Source organism: Streptopelia decaocto, assembly GCF_964273445.1.
Source record: "Streptopelia decaocto genome assembly, chromosome: 11".
Lineage (NCBI taxonomy): Eukaryota > Metazoa > Chordata > Aves > Columbiformes > Columbidae > Streptopelia > Streptopelia decaocto.
In genome coordinates, this window is record NC_138666.1 from 15162783 (window position 1) to 15182522 (window position 19740).

Below are 19740 nucleotides of genomic sequence, written 5' to 3' on the forward strand. Positions count from 1 at the left end.
GCCTAGAATTGTGGAATATTTCATAAGCAGTTACCAAAAATCATATAGAAGCTTCTTAGAAATCTCAGACAACAACCAAAACAGTGGAAAAGTGAACCGAGGCTGAGATTTGGCAGAGCATAGTTGTGTGTCAACTGTGGTTGAACCAGGTGTGGAGGATAAGCAGGCAAATTTTTCTATTATTGGGAACCCCACAAATTTCCAAAAAGCTCTGACGGTTACAAAAATGGGACACCCATGTCTCAGTGGTGGTTCTTTCTTTTAGTAATTTAGATTATGTTTGAATTTCAAGCCAGCTATAAATTTTAACTCTTCACTCTTACTTAGGTACCTGATTTTCAAGGGTAATCACACTGAAATCAACACATATTCCAGACTTCAAAGGCAATATTACACTTTTTTTAATTATTATTATTGTTCTTAAATTCTTGGGCTTATCCTTTGTCGTTGCCTGATAGGTCAGTAAAATTCAGGCATGAAATGATAGTGTCTGAGAACGAGGTTAAGACCAACTGTGTAGGTGCACTCCTTTATGTGAATGAAATATGCAAGCATAAAACTGAGGCTAGGACTAACAAAAATACATCTTGTAATTCTTTTTTTGTGGCTGTTATTTTCTGTTTTTGCAATTTTCAGCCTTTCTAAACCAGAGGGGCAAAAAAGAAACACAACAGTTTGACTGAATACGCTTTACTGGCTATCATTTGCAGCTAAACTTGTCATATTTTGGCATGACATTCTCCAAATAAAAATACTTTATTTTAAAGAAAAAAAAAAGATAATCTATCATGGCATATTTGAGAAAACCTTTTCAGAATCTCCTTTTCTCAAACCCCCTTTGCTTTGTAGATTCTTATCATAACCAGGCACTAGTAAAGCAATGATCTGAGATTTATCAGACTTTCTGACTTTGAAAGCCAACTACAGAGTTCAATTCTGGAGGACTTTTAATAGAAGTAGCCATTTTATTTCTAATGATGTAGCCTGTAATTGCGACATTGGCCATTTCTGTAGGAGTTCCTTAAAACTATTTCACGATAGTTCGTTAGCAGCTTAATAAAGAATTACTACCACTTGTAGAGTCTGTGCAGGTTAGGCGTAGCCCTGTAGTTCCTGTAAGACCCTTTTATTTTTAATGAGTTATTCTTTAATATTTACATAATTCTCTACACTCTTAAGTGTAGGTAAAGAAAAGCTTCATATGATGTATTATAGTGCTTAGTTTACCCATTAATTCAGCTGTAATTAACTTGTTGAAAGCTTAGAGCTTCAAAAATAAATGAGATTATTTGTTCAAAATGCCATCAGGTCTGCTTGGAATGACATTTAAATTATATAATGTAAATCAGTTTGACCTGTAAGTCCTTGTCATTATTTAGTGACATTTCATACAGAATAAATTGTTTGCAGGTTGGGCAGTGTGGTATGGAGCTTGGCAGAAAGCTATAAAAACAAATTATCCTTTCATTTTATACATCATTTGTTCAGACATTTGTAAAAATTGCTTCGTTTTTCTATAATAGAGAAGTGTCAGTCAGTGGTTCAGAGCACATTAGCTGCCTCGGATACAGACCACAGCGGTTAGCGGCTGACGCGGGTAGGAGGATGAGAGAAAGACACTTGCATAAAATGTAGAAATCATCCCGTACCTGAAAAATAGCTGTTAATTGTCACGACTCCCTCCAGTGGCTGTTTCAGCAGAGAAACCCTCAGTACCAGCCACACGCTGACGTTCTCTAAGAAGTCGCTGAGGATGGCAGACACAGCATGGAGCTCAGCGTCACCTCCCAGTGCGCAGGGTCAGCCCAGGAAAGCCGGTCCCAGCTTGCATTGCGGCATTGCCGGGGGACACAGGAAAAGGTGCCTTGGAGCGCGTGTTGGTCTGGGAACTGCCGGAGCTGGCCCCAGTAAAATATGGACAGTGATGTGTCTTAAGACCTTTGAATTTCTAGGGCTTCAAACGTGTAAATCCAAATCTCATGTACACACCTGGCGTCACCTGATTTTGAACTCAGCCAGGACAAAAGCGCATGAGCCACTTGTTTGAGTAGCAAGAGAAGGTCACTGGATTGCTTTTCAGGTGTAGGAAGAGGAGGAAGTGTTGGCGAAACTCTTCATGCTTGATAAGAATGCACTTGGTTGTATTTCATCCCTTCTGGGCAAGGGTGAATGCTTTTGGAAAGGGGAACCTCCCATCCTCTGCACCTGTGACAGGCGTTTGTCCCAGTAAGTTATGGGCAAAGGGCACTATGGCTGTTTCCTCTGGCTTCCTTTTGTAAGAAAAGAGGCTGCAGGCTGTTTCTTGGCAATGTTGCTTTTTGTTTTCTTGTGGTTTTGCCTTTGGTACTTGTGGGGTTAATTTTTTTAAAGAAGTTTGATTCTGCAAGTTTGCATCTTTAGGAGCCATAGGTGCAGGATTGCCATGGTAAGGCCAAGTCAGGGGTAAGTACTGCAGAGCATTATAAAATTTGAACTAATCTTGAACAAACATGGAAACAGTCTTTTCACACTAGAACTTTTCTGGCTCAAGAAGGAACAGGGATATGTTGACGGTGCTTTGAAAAGCATCATTTTCATTATCTAAGCTCTGCCAAGTCTCTCTGAATCTAGTCCATGTTCTTTTCAGCTTAGTAGTTCTGGTTTCCTGCAGATTCAGGATGAGTCCTTGCTGTCAGCCTGTCAGAGCCATTACATTTGCATTGTATTAAATTCTAGGATGAATTTATTTCCTTTAATGGAACATTTACTTCATGGCACTTGTGGCTTTGAATATTTTAAGTAAAAAAAGAAATTTTCAAGAGATTAAATGTTTTCAGACTTCAAAATGAAACCTATTTTATAAACTGCTGCAAAACTAGTCTATCACTAACGTTAAACTGGCCTGTTAAAAGTACCATCTCTGTCCTTCCTAGATGAGATTAATGTACCAGTGCAAGAAGTTTTAGGAAGAATTTGTAATTATTAATTTCATTTGCTGAGCGTAATCTCTTGAAAGGCGACAGCAAAATTTAGAACCTGTCTGTTAACATTTTCAAGCCGATCACAGAGCTTTAAGACTGAATTCATAGCTGCAGTTTCAAAGTGCTCCCTAAAGTGCACGGCAAAGCGTCACAGCTATTTGAGTACTATAGGTGCCATATGTGCATGTGGATGTTAGGCAACTATTCCCATTCCTTTATAATTTCATTTTACTTGATTGAATGTATGCTGCTTTCTGTTGTCTTGTCTTCATAGAACTTTTCATGGTTTTATGCCCACTATGTGCTAGAAAACACTTAAACATATGACCATTTTTAATAAGCCTAATTATAGTAGTTTCTGTTGCCTGGCATTTTTACCTTACCTGTTTGCTATGCCCTTCTATTGTGTCTTTACAAATATTTTAGTTTGTAAACATGTTGGGGGCAAGGTGAGCACCAAATTTTTTTCATTCTGGGTATTTAAGCAATCTTGAGATACCAAGACTTATTTAGATAACAATTTTAGATGTCAGCTTTGAATTTCAGATGAGATCACAGTACCAATAACCGATAGCATTTCTATCGGGAATCTTCTGCATCCTCCCCCCACACCCTCCCTCCTGCAGTGACTTTTTCATCATTTCTCTCCCACAGTTGTAGAATAGAAGGACTAATGCTTCGCATGACAATGTTTTCATTTCAAGTGAATGCCTAGACAGTAAAAAGAAATTTTAGCACTCAGATTAAATATAGAATACCTTATATAGCAGACACAAATCTAAGTCATAAGAAACTTCTTGAAATGTTAAAATCATTAGGATATAGAAATTTACAAATATTCAGAGGCTCGGTGAACCAAAGAAATACATGAAATAGGGAAGTAGTTTGAAATTTTCAGGATCATGTTTTCCCTAAATTTCCTCATAGCGCATAGGAAACTTTTTATTTGCAGTTAGAGGGTATTATTGTGATTTATCCACTTCGTATTGAAGAAAACACAGTTGCTTGAACAGCTTGGTCCCTGAATAGAGGAGAGGCAGAAATTTCTTTTCAGTCTTTTATTTTTTCCTTCTGATCTGTAACAAGCAATGCAAAAACGCCCCTACAGAGACATCCTCAGACTTGTCAACATTTGTTTAGGTCAAACACCCCAAACACAGCAGTGTTTGCTGGGAGCATGCAGCTGTTAGCAGGAGTCAAACTGTGCACCGGACGGACCTTAACTAATCATCCCCATTATGAGGACAAGAATCTGAGAGAGAGGACAAAACAGGTAAGAGTGCTCTGATTGTCTAAGCTGATTCTTATCCGTATCAGCGGCTCCATTCCAGAAAACACACACAACCTCTGATGGCACATCGCAAATCACATCGCGTGCTTTACTCATTGAACTAACTGATCTTCAGATACAGTTCCAGAATTTAACAACTTCTGTTAAGCTCTTGGTACCCTGGGCAGCTGCTAACTCACAGCTGGCAGGTGTCTGAATGACCGTACCCAGGGGCTCAGGCTGGTTCTGAGTGAACTGGTTTGGGTGCTGTTGGCGTTAATAGATCCTGCTGGGCTGCTAAACCCACCTGGAGCATTTCCTGATTTGCCTGATACTCCCTTCAGTTCCTAGACTGGTACATATATAGAAACAACCTTGAGAAATTCCACACAAAGCTGGGGAGGTTGTTTTGAACTATCCTTTCCTATAATTAAGACATTCTGAAAGTCTTACAGGCATCTACCAAGGCTTTTTTGCAGACAGCAGCACCATCCAGTGTTTCTGTGATCAGCAGCAGTGCTGTTGTGCATCATAGCAGCCATAACATAGAAACTCTACATGGCTCTTGAATAAACTCTCTATATTTTTTAAATACTTAATTCAAATCACACCATTATTGTTCTCATTTATTTCTCTGGTTCAAGACAATTATGAAAGAGCACACTAAGAAATAGTGGTAATGTATCTTAGCGCTTAAATTTTTTTTTCTTGTACAGATTTATCAGATCTATGCCAAGAGATCTCCTGAAGATGTGTACAGAATACTGCGATCCTTTGGCACAGACTATGTGATCCTGGAAGACAGCATTTGTTACGAAAGAAGACACAGTAGAGGCTGTCGGTTACGGGACTTACTTGATATAGCTAATGGCCATGTAAGTATTATATAAAAGATTTCTAAAGAAAATACATTTTGCTTAACTTCCTTTTGAAATACATTTACGATTTGAAGAAGCGTGGGTTATTTCCATTTCATCATGAGCCTGGGAAGTCAAAATCTAATGGAGCGATTCTTAAAGTCACCACATTGAACACTGCTTGCTTTTAATGGTATTTGGTAATAAAGCAGGAGGAATTTGGCCTGGGCAAAGTAAGTAATCGCTTCCTGATGAGCTTCAGGTTAGCAGCACACAAACAGTGTTCCTTTTCAGGGTGTAAGACACTTTGTAGAGTCAGTTCCCCCAGGACCAGTGTTACTGCAGCGTGTCGGGGGAGTTTTGAAGTGTTTTGGGGGCTCACATGGAACCCCAGCAGACCACATAACGCAAGGCAGATTTGTACCTCTGACAAATCACCTTTATCCATAATAGAGACAATGATACTACAGATCTTCCTATTTTAATGGTATTTTCTTCTTCCCAGTTGTTTCATACAGTCGCTGTTAACAAACCTGGCCGGTCTGCCCCTCTGAATGTATAGTTGACATTGGTTTTAGTTTCTTGTTACTGCCTGTAGCTGTGAACTGGCTGAAGATATTTCATGAGTCTGTTCCATTTCATTACAGATCATGGATGGTTTGGGAGAGAATGAACCTGATTTGAAACCTTCGTTGTATCCTCGCTTCTGTGAGGAAATTAAAAAAAACCTGCCTTCTTACACCGTACACTTCACTAGAGTGTTTCAAAACAAAACATTCCATGTTTACAAACTTGCTAAGCATAAATAACATTTCCTACCATGGCTTCAACTTCAGTATTTTAATGCTAGGACCCACGTTAGAAAACACAGAGCTTGTTTACAAACATGTTCCATTTGTAAGACTTTTGCATTGATGGTTTCTTGTTTAATTACTATGATTCTTATTTTTTTTCAGACAGTTTACTTTTGATAACATTCTTGATATTGCCAAAATTTTCATAGATTCATAAATAAATGCAAGCAGGGACCATTTTGATTACGAAGTCTAACCCGAGTACATAGGCTAGCATTGTTTCCAGTTTTAACTGACTGGAAGACACACCAAGTGCAGCCTGATGGCCACTGCACAAGAGCCAGCCTGTGAGGTTCTGCTCAACAGTTTGGAATTTAACTATGAAATGATAGAAATGCCACAAAAGCCGCCCATGCTACTCCCGTAATGAGAGTTTTATCCTGCAGTCTGATCCTCTTTGACAGATCCTTGTGCTCTTTCAGTGCCTCTTTTTTGAATTCTTTGGGAATGTATGTGGATACGAGTTTCCAAGCTTGTGTGACTGCTGAATCAGTGAGTGTGCAAACAGCAGACAAGTTTGAAGAGTAAAACTTAAATCACTGTCCAGCATTTTTAGTGATACAGAAACAGACTTTTTTATAATGTTAAGCACTTAATGATGGAGCATTAAGTATTTCTAATGAGAATAAAGGTTGGAGCATGCTTGATACATGTTGCATGTTTGCATCTTTGTAAAATGCTCAGAACAAACAAAAAACCAAATTTCTCAGCTTGGATTCTCACAACACTATTTTCTGTATTCACCTTCTAAACTACAGGAGATGCTTTTTCTCCCCATGTGGATTCCAGTAAGATACCAAAATTGAACATTGCCAACCTTACAAAAGAAAAAGTCGTCTCTAAATGCAACAGGAAGCTTTTATTTAAAATATTTATTTAAAATATGTTTTGGTACTAGAGCTTTGCTTTACATTATTTTTGACACAAAGCTACACATTTTAGCACAAAATTGTTGTGCTAAAAATCATTGTGTCCTTGCTCTTTATCCTAAAAAAATAGACTACAGCTATTTTAAATTAACTTGGAAGATTAAGCAAAGATGGGATTCAATCCTGAGAATTTTGCGATTTGTTTGTGCCCACTGTCTTTTTACCAGCAAGAACTTTGTGAATTGTATTGACTTGCTAAATGCCATGTAGATAACACCTGACTTTTGCTGTGTTTTAGTGCTGCTTTGGTTTTATATTGAAATGAGAGATTAAGTCTGATTGAAAGTCTAACAGTAATCTCCAACTTTAATTAGACATCCGCTAGGATCGTTTGTTTCTTATGAAAAACAGAATTGTAATAATCAAGTGCCTCTAGGCCAATGTTGAATTAACATTTGAATACCTATAAGAGTGTTTGTGGCCTGTGCAAATAACTCATTTACAGTAATTACCACTGCAATTAATTTCTAATGATGGGAAACTTAAAGTGCTACTGATAGCAAACTCCACATTTAATTTAATCAAGATGTGTAATGAGATTAGCTTTCACAACCGAGCTGTGTTCCAATTCCAAATGATTTAAATGTTTTCCCTTTTCAGTTGTACTAAGGTAAATCACTGAAGAGATGGAGATGGTTGTCACATGCTCAAACAATTTTATATTCAGTAAATACTCATTAACCAACGTTCGATGTCTTTCTGCACTTTCCCGCTCACACAAAAGCGAAGGGTGCTTTAATCAGGATGTATTTAAATCAAACACTGACAGTCGCCAGGTACTTAAACTGAGCAACTGAAACTCCTGTGTAATTTCCAGCCTGTATCCCTTAATGAGGTTGGAGACCACTGCAGTTTAACTTAATACAATAATAAAACATTTTAATCAGTATTAAAACTTTAATTAGACCCGTAATGATGCATGCCTGTTCTTGCTGAAAACATGGGTCAGTGAATTCCTCGATGAGTGCCTTACAGTAATTGAAAACAAGCACACGTAAGGTAAAGTATGGCTGGGCTGTGTTGTCTTATTTTAAAATGTGGTTGTATCTTTTTTTAAAGGTGCAGTAACTTTCCTCTGGTTGAAATGAGAGATTCCGAGACCCAGAGGTACCCTGTCATTTTCAGAATTTACTTGTAGGTAACAGCTGAGACTCAGAAGTCCTGACTGTAAAAGTGATTATTTTTAAATAGACTTTTTTCAAAAATACAGCCTCTAATGTTGCCAAATTAGAAATTTGACCTTTTCATAGAAACTAAAAAGTGCATTTTTTTTTTTTTTAATAAAAAAAGTAGACCCCAAGCTACCTTTGTCTTGGGAAAGCATAAAAAACAGTGTCTCTTATAATCCAGAAGCACCTCAGTAACATAGTTTCTTTTTGCAACACAAACATCCCCCAAAGTAGCACACCAGGCAGTTGAAGCATTAGATACAAAGTATTTTGGAGATTGTTTAACTGGTGCAGTTCAAAGTCTTTAAAGCGCAGGTATCTTGTGATGCTATTGAACAATGCGACAGTTCCTGTCTCAGAAATATTTCATACTAAAGGAAAGGGTGTGTTTTGCTGACTATAGTACAGTGTTCAAAAGACCCGTCTCCTTAAAACAGTAAAATAGAGAATGCCAAGGAACGAGCCCACTTACTAGTCCAGAGGAGAGCAGCGCCCGCCCCAGCACGGCCGGTGGAAACAGGAGCAGCTGCTCCCCGTCCCCATGTAAATGCCCCGAGCCCCTGGGCTGGGCCAGGGCTGCCTTTGCTCCTCTCACAGGTGGGTCTGAGCGCCTGCGGCTTCCAGGAGGTAAGTGCTGCTTGACTTGGCTGATAATTATTTTCTCCGCTTCCCATGTCTTGCTGTGATCTGTATTCACTACATTAAAAATGTGCCATTTTTTTTTTTAAATAACTTTACCTATTGCTGAACTGCATCATCCTGATGCCGCTGTTTCCAAGGGGCTGCTGTGGCATCACTGGTTGTGTTTATGAGCCACCCGCAGGAACAGCCCTGGTGGTGACGCATTTCCCAAAGTCTTACAATGAACCAGCAGCGGGAGCGGCACCACCACGACTTCACGTGTGCGTTGCCTGGTGTCTGCGAGGACTTCTCAGCTCTGTGTTCTCAGTGGAATGGTGGCATGAGTGACTTTTTAGGTAGATAACAGTCACAAAATGTTATCAAGTAGCTGGAATGTTTTTAGGAGAGAAAAGCCTTTGAGATCCATAAGTATATTTTCATTTCTTGTTTCAGTGTTCTGCCGGTGAGATCTAACCTAGTTATTTTATAATACGTTGTTGTAAAGAGATGTCATGATTATTGTATACTAAATAAATACTGCAATTTGAAAAATCACTTTTTTCATTGTTTTTACATTAGGATGGATTGAGAAAGGTGCAGTTATGGAATCAGCTTTGTTTCAGTCCATATGGAGGAAAGCAAAGTATTTTCGAGCAGGAAGCTGTGACTTTTTTCTCAAGCCTGTTACATTGCAGATAGCACTGACTGTTTGAATAATTGTTTTAGCAGCTTGCTGGTCTTCCTTGCTCTGTTACAAGTTAAAGGTGTAGCGGCCATGAGTTTTACGAGTCAGCACGCAGTACACTTTAACTTCAGCAAGGTCAGTAGACTGAGGCGGTTACTCCATTCAAGTCAATATAATTTGCTTTGACCAATAGGGATGTGCCCGTTTTCACATTGTAGCTCAAGCTCACGTATTCTTAATGAAAAGAAACCTGCATTCTTTGGGAGAGATAAATTACGTGTATAAAGTGCTTTATTTGGAGTAGGCAGAGGGAAGCTTTTAAAAGCCCAGGTGTGCTGTGGCAGGAGAAGGGGCTGTGGTCCCTTCTCCTGGGTGGTGCGAGAGGGCAGTCGTAGTTTCACAGTGTAGTACTGCTCCTGCAGGGAGGCTTGGGGGAAGTTTTGTTACCAGTGTTAATTAAGCACAGGCAGGACTTCTATAAAATTAATTAACGGAACGTGATCACAACACGGTATGCTTGCATAGAGGGGGTTCTGGATTCCAGAGAACCACATTTCTCAAAACCCCGTTCATCAACAGTTACCAATAGGGTGGTGTGCAAGTGATTTCTTTACATCCCCAGGAAATGGCCATGGTGTTTAACATTTCTATAATGAAGATGATGTTCAACTTTCTTCTGCTCACCTAATCCAGCCATGGTTTCCCTTCTAAGCCTGCTAGTACCAGCCAGTAGGTCAGCCCTAAGGACAATCAGCTTTCATATGGCTTGGCTACACATTATATACTTGGAATGTTATTTTAAAAAGGGAAAAACCATAAAGATTAATGTAGTTGACAGGCAGACAGATTAAATACTAATATCCACATGATTATTTAAATTTCAGACCTTTACAAATATTTTTATACTAAATAAAATGTTCTTAATACATGTTTAAAGTCTATAAAGAATGTGGAAGATTAATAGAAGTACCAGATTACTGAAAATCCCGCTACCTAGGGACCCAGAGATTTCTTTTTAATTCATTTTTCCCCCCCCCACCCATGGCAAAGCTTTGTGTTGTCACACCAGCTGTCCCTGTTGTGAGCCACGGCAGTGCTGGGCTGTGATAAGCCTGGTTTTTTTGTAGAGGCGCTCAAATATTTGTATGTATCTGTGTAAATGCAGAACAAGTGAAGATATTATTTCAGAAATCGCACAGTAATTAAAAAAGCAGCATGCAAATTAAAGCAGGTAAATTCAGTGAACTAATTAGTGATCCCAGAAAGAGAAAAAGACAGTTTAAATAGGGTGTGACAGCTCCAAATGATATGTCCTATTATGGAGACCATCTACACAAGTTCCTAGAGCAGTTTTAGAATGTTTTCTGACCTTTTGTTTCATGCTGGATATTTGGTAAGACATGTCTAACTGCAATTACATACGTAGCTCTGAGGTTGTGGTGGTTATTGCTGATGTTTGTTTACAAATTAGTGCCGTAGCTGTGAGAGGGGAAGAAGCAGCAGGAAAGCAGCAGCTTCGGGTTGGCTTCTTTTGCCCACCCACCCTCCGCGCTGGTACGTGTCCTGCTGCGTGACTGTTCAGGATCAGAGTGTGTGTCCTATGCGTCAACTGCTTCTCACCATCCAAACCCCAGCACCTGTGGGTAACTGTTGAATGTAACGTTCAGGATTTCCTCCCCCTTAGTCAGAAGCAACTGTTCCTTGCTGCGGCTCGTCAGACAGAACGGCATGTGGGACTCGTGTCTGCGCAAGTATCTGATCAAAGCTGAGAGAGTAATAATTCAATAGAGCCCAAGCTTTAGTCAACCTGAAATAAATGCAAGGAAGAGGCATCACATACAGAAGGCTTCTTTAATATTTATATGGTGCCTTAGAGAGGCATGACACTTCACAGGCAAATAAAGACAGTCCTTGCCCCACAGAGCTTACAAGCTAAATTAAATTAAAACCAGCCAAAATGACAGCATATCCACAGTTATGGAGAAAACATGAGGAATCTGACAACATTACTGCTGTTTGGAGAAGGAAGAGATTTTTGTGCATAATATGTATTTGCTTCATTCTCCATATCCTGTTTCTGATGGCTACAATTGTGAAATACAGGATCTGACATACCTGACTTGCAAACATTGCAAGATGGGTAAATGGATTAGTAAAATTACAAACTAATGGACTATGTACCATCCGTGAAGCAAAATTATTCGGGGTGGGTAAAAATGGCATTTAGCGTTTCCAGATGAAAATGCCACATCATCTGCAGTGTGTAACCATTGATGGTGTGCTTGAGATTTTCCAAAGTGTGTCACAAATGCAGCTTTAGCAGGAGGGTTGGAATAGATGATTGGTCCCTTTCAACCCCAACCATTCTGTGATTTTTGTCCCCAAATTAGTTCTTACTACTAAATTTTTCAATTAGATGGAAAGTGTGGCTCAGTAGTGGGAATCTGGCCACCTCCCATAAGAGGGAGAAAAGCAAAGCGGGGAGTGTGGTGTCAGGAGGGTACTAGATAGCAGGAGCATGCAAAACTGTCCTTCACCCTTGCTTCCAGAACTTTGAACATACCAGACTTGGTGATCTACAGGTCTTCTGCATCTCTTTGTGAGTACAGTTCGCTCAGTTTCTCAAACTTTGGTCCCCACTCTTTGAGGTCATCATACCCGATCCCTTCCTCTGGCGCAGAGGAGCTCAGGGAGCTGAGGCTGCCGGCGGCCGAGCCCTCTCCCTCGGTGCAGAACACCCGCAGCGAGTCCTGGGGGTGACAGTCGGCATTCCTGACAACGTCTGACAAGTACTGACCAAAGTCTCCGCTGCTGAATGAGGTTCCTGTGGCCGCGGATGTTCTGCTCTGCTCCTGTGTGCTTGGGGACGCAGCACGAAAGAAACTCTTTGGTTTTGTTGGTTTTTCTTTCTTCTTGTAGAGGGAATAGGCTGGGCTGGTTTGGATGGACACCTGCAGTTCTGCCATGTTGTAGGCATCCTGCAGTGAGAAACCATTCACATTAATATTCTCTATAGATCCCAACATTTCATGTTCTAGTGGAAATGAAGAAGGAACAACACCACGGCAGTCCCTTTGGTGTGAACACAGGAAGGATTCGCTTGTTCAACCAGCTCTCACACCTACAACATGCCCAAGAAAGCCAGAAGCAACCAGGCAGATGAGAATCCATGAGGAACATCCATGCAGCCTGCACTACTACAGTTATGTTCAAAATCAAGTCTAATCTTATAGTAGAAGCTAAATAAAAATGACAGAAGTGCCCTGATTTTTGTTCAGAAATTCAGATCTGAATATTTTATCACCATTAAACATTGATACCAAGTCTGGCAACAAAGGTGAGAAAGGATTTTCACAAACAGGAAGTTAAAAGAAATCTTCCCTTATTAGTAGTTCAAACATCTACTGTGATTTCTGGTAAAATTCTATCAATCTGTGGAATAATGGCTATTTCTGTTATATGGAAGTGGTGTGATTGTAAAAGCCAAGTAACTACGTATTACAACCACCTATTACACAGGTTGTGTCTCTGGACTTATGTCCAGGCAAAAGAAGAACGTTGACAGGCTGTGCGACACAGAATTCATTAGAGCAAACGAGTATTTGTATGGCTCCTACCGTTCACCTGACCTGTAGCCATCAATGACAGGGCTGTCAAATCAGCACTTGCCAAAACATATTTATTCTCTCACATGCAGAACTGTGCATAACCCTTTTATAAGAGATGATGCCAGGTAATCTTGGTGAGCCTTCGCTGAATTTCAACCAGAGACAGAGAAACTGCTTCAAAAAAACCCACCTGCAGTCAAGAAGCCACGTAAGTGGAAGTTAATCTTACCCAGGAACACAGGATTTATGCATGGAGTTGTGCATGGAAAATGCCCCTGTATGATGTTCACACCAATTCATCAAGAAATTAACATGCTACATTTTATAACTAAAAATTCTTGAAGATATTTTGAATTTCGGGCAGGTCACATTTTATTTTTTTTTAACCACTGGCTTTTTGTGACCCATCACATTAGTGACTATTGCTACCCCTGCAGTCACACCACCTTTTGAATCCATGAAACAAACAGTCTGAAAGGTGGCAATGAAGTTCCTGACCTTTTTTAAACATAGCAGATGTCTATGGGTCAGCAAATAGCTTATTTAAATTATTCATCTATAATATCCGCATTTTTATTTCAAAGTTCTGGCTTAAGCTGACATGTAGAAATGCTTACAACAGCTAGCGGAAATGTTAATGTTATTGGGTATTATCTGGTCTACTGCAAGTATAAATGAAGCTTGTGTTCACTGGTGTATTTCTCTCCAAACAGAAAAATGCAGAAAGGTTCTTCCACTACCACCATGTGCTTTAGGGCTTAGGAGGAACAAACAGAGCCCCTCGGTTTCTTAACAAGTCTGAATAACTGCCCGTAACCATCAGTTTCCATCAGGCTCCTCAAGCCCTTGGTGCCACAGCACTAATCACCACTGGGAACCTCAGCGGCTCCTGAGCCGTGAAACCCAAACCATCAGCTGTTAGTTCCTTCCTGCTAAACTCACCCCCACAAGTACTTTTAAATACACACATAGGATCACTTGCTGTAAGACAAATTAAAAATTGATAGGCACTTATCTCTGCTTAAAAACATGCACCCTTGTGTACATAACCTTGCAAATAATTCATCTACCATTTGCAGTAATGAATCAGCAGAACAAAGCTCAGGTCCTCAGTTAGAAAGAGAAAGCATAAAATACATTTTCATTAGCACTGTGAGCCACCTCTTAATTGTAATGTAACACAGTCATCCTTACTTGGTCTTGTTCCCCACCTCCTTCTTCATTGTAGTTGAGGATATTTTCTCTGAAGTCCTCCATATCCTCAGGATTCGCAGATCCATGGTAAACTCCTCCGTTCAGCCCTTTGCGAGTGTTCCAGCGAGCCCACCAGAATACAGCACTGAACAGAGCTGTGCGAAGACACAGGAGCAAAACAGAACGTTCAGAAAGCAATACAACGTGTGTGCAGGAGCGCTGCAGGAGGTTCAGACCGCAGCCCTTGCACGGCAGGAGCGCAGCGCTGGTTCGCACTCGGTGCCAGCAAGGCTGCGGTTTTGTGTTTCTCAGCTAACGTTTAATTTTTGCACTTTTCAATGCAGTTACAAGTGAACAAAGACAGAGGAAAAGGCCTTTAATGAGCATTTTAGAATACCCTTGAAAGTACAACTTTGAAGCTGTTATAAGCATAACTGAAGAACTGAATGACCCATGCAGTGTTCAGAGACCTATTTACTGTATCGAATTAAAGAGGAAATGTATACAAAGGGGTAGCACTTAAAAAACAACTTGTTGACAGTAACAGATACACAGAAATGAAGCACAAGAAGACACAAGACAAAAGAGGAAATGACTTATACGTTTTACTAGAAAAAAATCAGGCACATTTTTCCTTAGCATCCATGAATTTAAACATTTTTCTTAAATGTTTAGGTGCATTTTACACACAGTTGTAAAAGCTTCAGCATCAGATACTGAACATTTCGTACTCTCACTAGGACTTCTAAGTGAAACTTGATTAACCCTGTAAAAGCCATGAGAAAATCCTATGTCCTTAGTCAAGCAAACTTCCAGGAAATTTGTATAAACAAGGAGGACTCAAAGATGTGATCTTTCCTCACTAGTGAGATCCTCCTTTGTCTTTCCTCTTCTGATTAACACCCAGTGCCTAAGCCTGAAAATGCCCAAGGAAGCCAAAAGCAGCAGTTAGGAGCTGTAACGCAACTGATCAGACACAAGAGACTGCTCCTGTCTGACAACGTGTTTTCCTATCCGACAGAATATTTCTCCTAGACTGAAAAACCTCTTTCACGCTCAGTAGTAGTTTAAACCATGCTGATCTGGTAGCAGTTTAAACCATGCTGATCTGGTAGCAGTTTCCACTTGCCGTTCCATTGAATTTGCTTCCAGTTATGCATCTGAACAGTTCCTTAGCAATGAAGTGAAAATGTGCAGAAAATAAAACTGCAAAGACTTCCCATCGCTCACAAATGTTGATTCACTTAACAATATATGCACACAGGGATGAAAAATAAGTTCCTGATGGAGCTGAGACCATGGCAAGGAAATGAAGGCAGAGAAGTCTCCATTAGGAAAGTTAGTTTTTCAGCAGGAGGATGAGATGACGACTACTCAGGACAAGACAGACAAATGAGTTCACCAAAGGTAATACAAGATGTAGTTGCCATAACTACCTAACAGCGCCAAAAAGCAAATGCAGATGGCAAACATGGAACTAAAACTCAGGCCTGTGTCCTTGTGAAAGACGGCCAGCGTGACTTCACAGTTACGTCCAGTGTAGCCATCAGGGCAGTGACATCGGAACTTGGTTGGTGACTGCGAGATGCAGGTCCCATAGTTACAGGGCCGTTTCGCACACGCAGTGTAGACACAGTGTCTGCCAGTGGCGTTTTCCGTCATCATGTGTCCTGGAGGGCAACTGAAAAGACAAAGGCAAAATGAAACCATTCAACTTGGAGAACAGTACGCGTGAACGACAGTATTTAAGATTTTAAACCAGTCTCTGATGATGCTCTATGTAGAGTTTCTGAAGTAGCTACTATAAGTAAGTTACTTGGAATAATTACAGGCCTGTAGTCTTTTCTAAAGCAGTCACACAGCAATGAGCTCCACAACTTCAAACCCTTAACATCTGGGGCTTTCAGGCTTCTGCGAGATTACCCTTGGAAAAATAGCCAGATTAGGGTTTGCAGTTCTGTCTAGGCAAGACAAGCTACACTGTGTTCTTTGTGTTTCCATCACAGTGGATTTCCAGAAATAAATACATCTCTAGGAAACCCTGTTTGTGCGGACCACGGCAGTCAGGAACACTTGAAGTGTGTTTTCACAGCACAACTAACTTGAATCAGTGTTGTCCTAACCTCAGCCCCAGCCACACACAAAATCTCTGAGCTTCATGCTTCTAACGCAACTCAGGTGGCCTGTCAGGGAACAGAGGTCACAGCTTAAGACAGTTTAAGAAGCCAGGACTAACAGAACACACATATACAGTGCACAGCAACAGCTCCACAGGACAGCCAGCCATGCTAGGGTTCCACTCCAGCTAACATACCCTCTTTTCCTCATTTTCAGGGTTGACAAACATTCTGGATTTGCTGCTGTTCTTTAAGTGTTTTCAGTTAAGACAGGCAGTCGACATTGTTACAGAATCAATGGAGATAACGGACTTACATCAGCTAAGGGCAGTACCTAGAAGAGTGTTCTCTGAGTAACCTGATGCCCACGCAGGCATCTGACTTAGTGCTTCGCTGCGGATCAACTGATCTGTTAAGATTGCCAGTGGCAGCCTTCAAATCGCACATTGCTTCAGCATCCGCCCTTTCCCACCTGAATCCGGAGTGGTTTGTGTGTGTATTTGCCCCAATTACCTGCATTCATGCGTCATCCACAAATCAACACAAATGAATTCCTGGGTACAGGGGTTACTCCTGCAAGCCTCTGAAGAGCAGCCTTCTGTGATGCTTTGGGCACTTAATACTGACACCAGCTCCTTCCCATGCGTATCCAGAGGGATCCTGTAGTTATTAAATCTGACATCCTTCATACATCCTGAGGCAAGGCACAAAGAGATTGTTTTAAAAGCCATCCAGCAAGAATGATTTGAAGCAGCTGTAAGATTTGGCTGCCAAAGTTTATATCTAGGACTTTCATAGCATTGTCCTCTGGTTTTTGGCTGAATTCATTAAAGTTTTCGTGAATATTTCCAGCGTTTTCCACAAGAACCAAGTGCTGCTGCAGGCCCCTCTCTGCTTGTGTTCAAGGCAGTGGAACGTGTAATCCTTCACTGTGTTTTCAACAGAAAAGTCCAAATGTTGTGGAAAATCTGTTATATGTGGAAACTGTGTTATATTCTTCAATGTGTACCAGTAAAAATTGGGTTTGGTCAATTTGTAGTTGTAGTTTACAGCTTAACTGTATAGAAGAGCAAACCACAAATAATGGTGAAACAGCCTTGGGCCACTAATATAAATCTTGTACTGAAGATGTGTGGCATTAATTTTGTATGCACGAGGTGCCTCAGCTTAAAAGCACATACTTTTAAGAACATTTTAGAATTAAGTACATTTTACAACATCAAAGCCCTTAAAGTTTCAGCTGCTTAACAGCACCATTAATTGTCCTAATTAAAACAATCTTCCTGCAACATTTTGACTTTTAATATCTATTTACTTTTAAAAAAATACTATTGCTCCCATAAATAAAAATTCAAAGTATGGTCCCTACTTCTCAGCATAAGCTTTAGTTACTGGAATACTTCTAGTGAAACAATAGAAAACAATCTTTTTCTAAATAATTTATGATACACTTAAGTGGTAAGTTATCACTCCATTTAATGCATACACATTTTATACGTTCTCTCCTTGCGTGTTTGTGTTACTCACTGAAATACCCTTATCTGGTGAAAACATTACCACCCTGATTCAAATGGATTTACTAGAATCTGGTTAAAGATGTGAAAGGCACAGGAGAGAGAAGTGATGGACAGGTACCAGGCGCATTTGGCCAAGTAATGGTGTGTGTCTTCCTTGTCGACATAAAAGACGTGCTGCGTAACCGTGGATACTCATACTATGATTTTAGGCTGAGCTGCCAACTGAGGGCAAAGTAAAAACCTGTTATGAATATCTTAACCTTATGTTTCATTATATTTCTCCTTCATGTAACTATTGAACTTTCAGGTTGAAAACTGGTGGGTTTTTGGTTGGTTGGTTGATTTTTTTGTGGGTTTGGGTTGTTTTTTTTGTTGTTGTTGTTGTTTTGTTTGTTTGTTTTATTAACAGACACGATGCCTTTTTCCACTCAGTTGCTAAAAATTTAAATAGTTAGCTATAATTCAATAAACCATTTCGAATTTTAGTTAATGCTTCAACTGAGTGACTGTAAAATATACAAAGGTAATAAACCAGAGCTTGTTGTGCGCTATGCAGTGTGCATGAAAGGGAAATATTCCTTTCAGCGCAGGGACAGCTGCTGAATGGACAGGACAGACCCAGGCAATGAACCAGTTCTGTGTGTCTAATGCACTGAGCCATCCACGGTCCACCTGGGAGAAGCCTGTGGATCTCCAGTTACAAATCCTCTACGTACAGTTGTGTGAAGAGGTTACCATCTTTGTTCTAAGTCCAATAGCTAACAGCATTTGCATGTAATTCCCTGTTGTATCTTTTTCCTAGTCAGAACAGTTTATTTGTCCCTTTTGTAAAGCATCATGCAAGAAATCTGTTTACTTTGGGCCCTACATATACAAATAAGCTTCTCGCAGTATGCTCACACAGTACCAATAAACTTTCATTTTACACATCCACATTCTGAACAGTGAGATCGGTAATTCCTCACCTTGAAAACTCTTGTTTGGATTGAATGGGTAGGTGTTTCCAAGGACCAAGCTGCTGGGGTCAATCACAATCTCTTTGTACACGCCTGCTGCTTTCAGGATTTCTCTCTTCCCACCTCCTTCATAAAGGCGAAGAGTAAATTCATTTTCATTTCTCTCCAGTGTGATATGATGCCATTCACCATTATCGATGTGGTAGGAGGGAAGGCGTACAGAATAGTCTCCATCACCCAGATTATATGAGACCACTAAGAATCCCTGAACAACCTTGCGGACAATTAACAAAGTGGTGAGAAAGAAAAGTCATCACCTGACATTTTGTGTTGACCTATAACAGTCACATTACTTGAACTAAGGCTTGTATGTCATCTTAAGCATTTGTTTAAATTTACGGTATGTTTCCACTGCACATACAGTGTAATATAAAGATACTTCAGGTGCTACTGGACTAGACAACCTACATACTAGTAGCAGTATAGTCACAGTAGTATGTAACTCAGAGTAATTTTACCCTGCTGCTCTCTTGGACAAATTTATGGGGTTCTTCAAATGGTTAAGAATCTGGTGTATCACTTCTACACTGACAGCTCAAACCAACTTAGCTGAAGAGGTGACTCATGCGGTGGTACGTGTAAAATGAACAGGTTGTCACGTTGAGAGTGACATCATTAGAACTGCTATGGGCACTGAATGATAAAGAATCAGCCACTTGTGACCACAGCTGAACAGGACACCAGGGCAGACACACTGCTCATCCATCCTCAACAGCAAACTATACTTCACTGTAACTGGCAAAAAATTCATCTGAAATCCAATGGGATACCATGCTTGTGTGGTCAATATCTTAAGTGAAGGATCAGATCTGTAAGTGCCCATAGAATGAATTACAAAGATTTTGTGCTTAGCATAAGGTTTTCAGTTCAATTTCCAACTCTTAAGCTAATGTTTCTCTGGGGTTACTATTCACTGGCATTGATTTAACTATGCTATGGCTGC

The 19740-nt window shown here is 40.2% G+C and overlaps 2 protein-coding genes across 8 annotated transcripts in view; one reads left to right on the forward strand and one right to left on the reverse strand.

Moving 5' to 3' along the window:
* Positions 1–8144, forward strand: part of DPY19L3 (dpy-19 like C-mannosyltransferase 3) — a 30072-nt gene extending 21928 nt beyond the window's left edge. For 5 of the 7 annotated variants that reach the window (XM_082062896.1, XM_082062893.1, XM_082062892.1 and 2 more), the window contains 3 exons: positions 4101–4233; positions 4947–5105; positions 5735–8144. In XM_082062896.1, the coding sequence (XP_081919022.1) occupies positions 4101–4233; positions 4947–5105; positions 5735–5896 (454 nt within the window). In that variant the 3' untranslated portion in view covers positions 5897–8144. Of the gene's footprint in view, positions 1–2080; positions 2349–4100; positions 4234–4946; positions 5106–5734 lie in introns of those variants that run through there. The other 2 variants (XR_014185157.1, XR_014185158.1) reach the window with 2 other exon arrangements.
* A 3777-nt stretch (positions 8145–11921) lies between these two features.
* The window catches only part of LOC309444819 (neural-cadherin-like), a gene marked incomplete at both ends in the record, with an annotated part of 57103 nt that continues 49284 nt past the window's right edge, over positions 11922–19740 (reverse strand). The window contains 5 exons of the mRNA XM_082062952.1: positions 11922–12323; positions 14148–14302; positions 15584–15828; positions 16778–16958; positions 18747–19011. Coding sequence (XP_081919078.1) covers positions 11922–12323; positions 14148–14302; positions 15584–15828; positions 16778–16958; positions 18747–19011 — 1248 coding nt within the window. The remainder of the gene's footprint in view (positions 12324–14147; positions 14303–15583; positions 15829–16777; positions 16959–18746; positions 19012–19740) is intronic.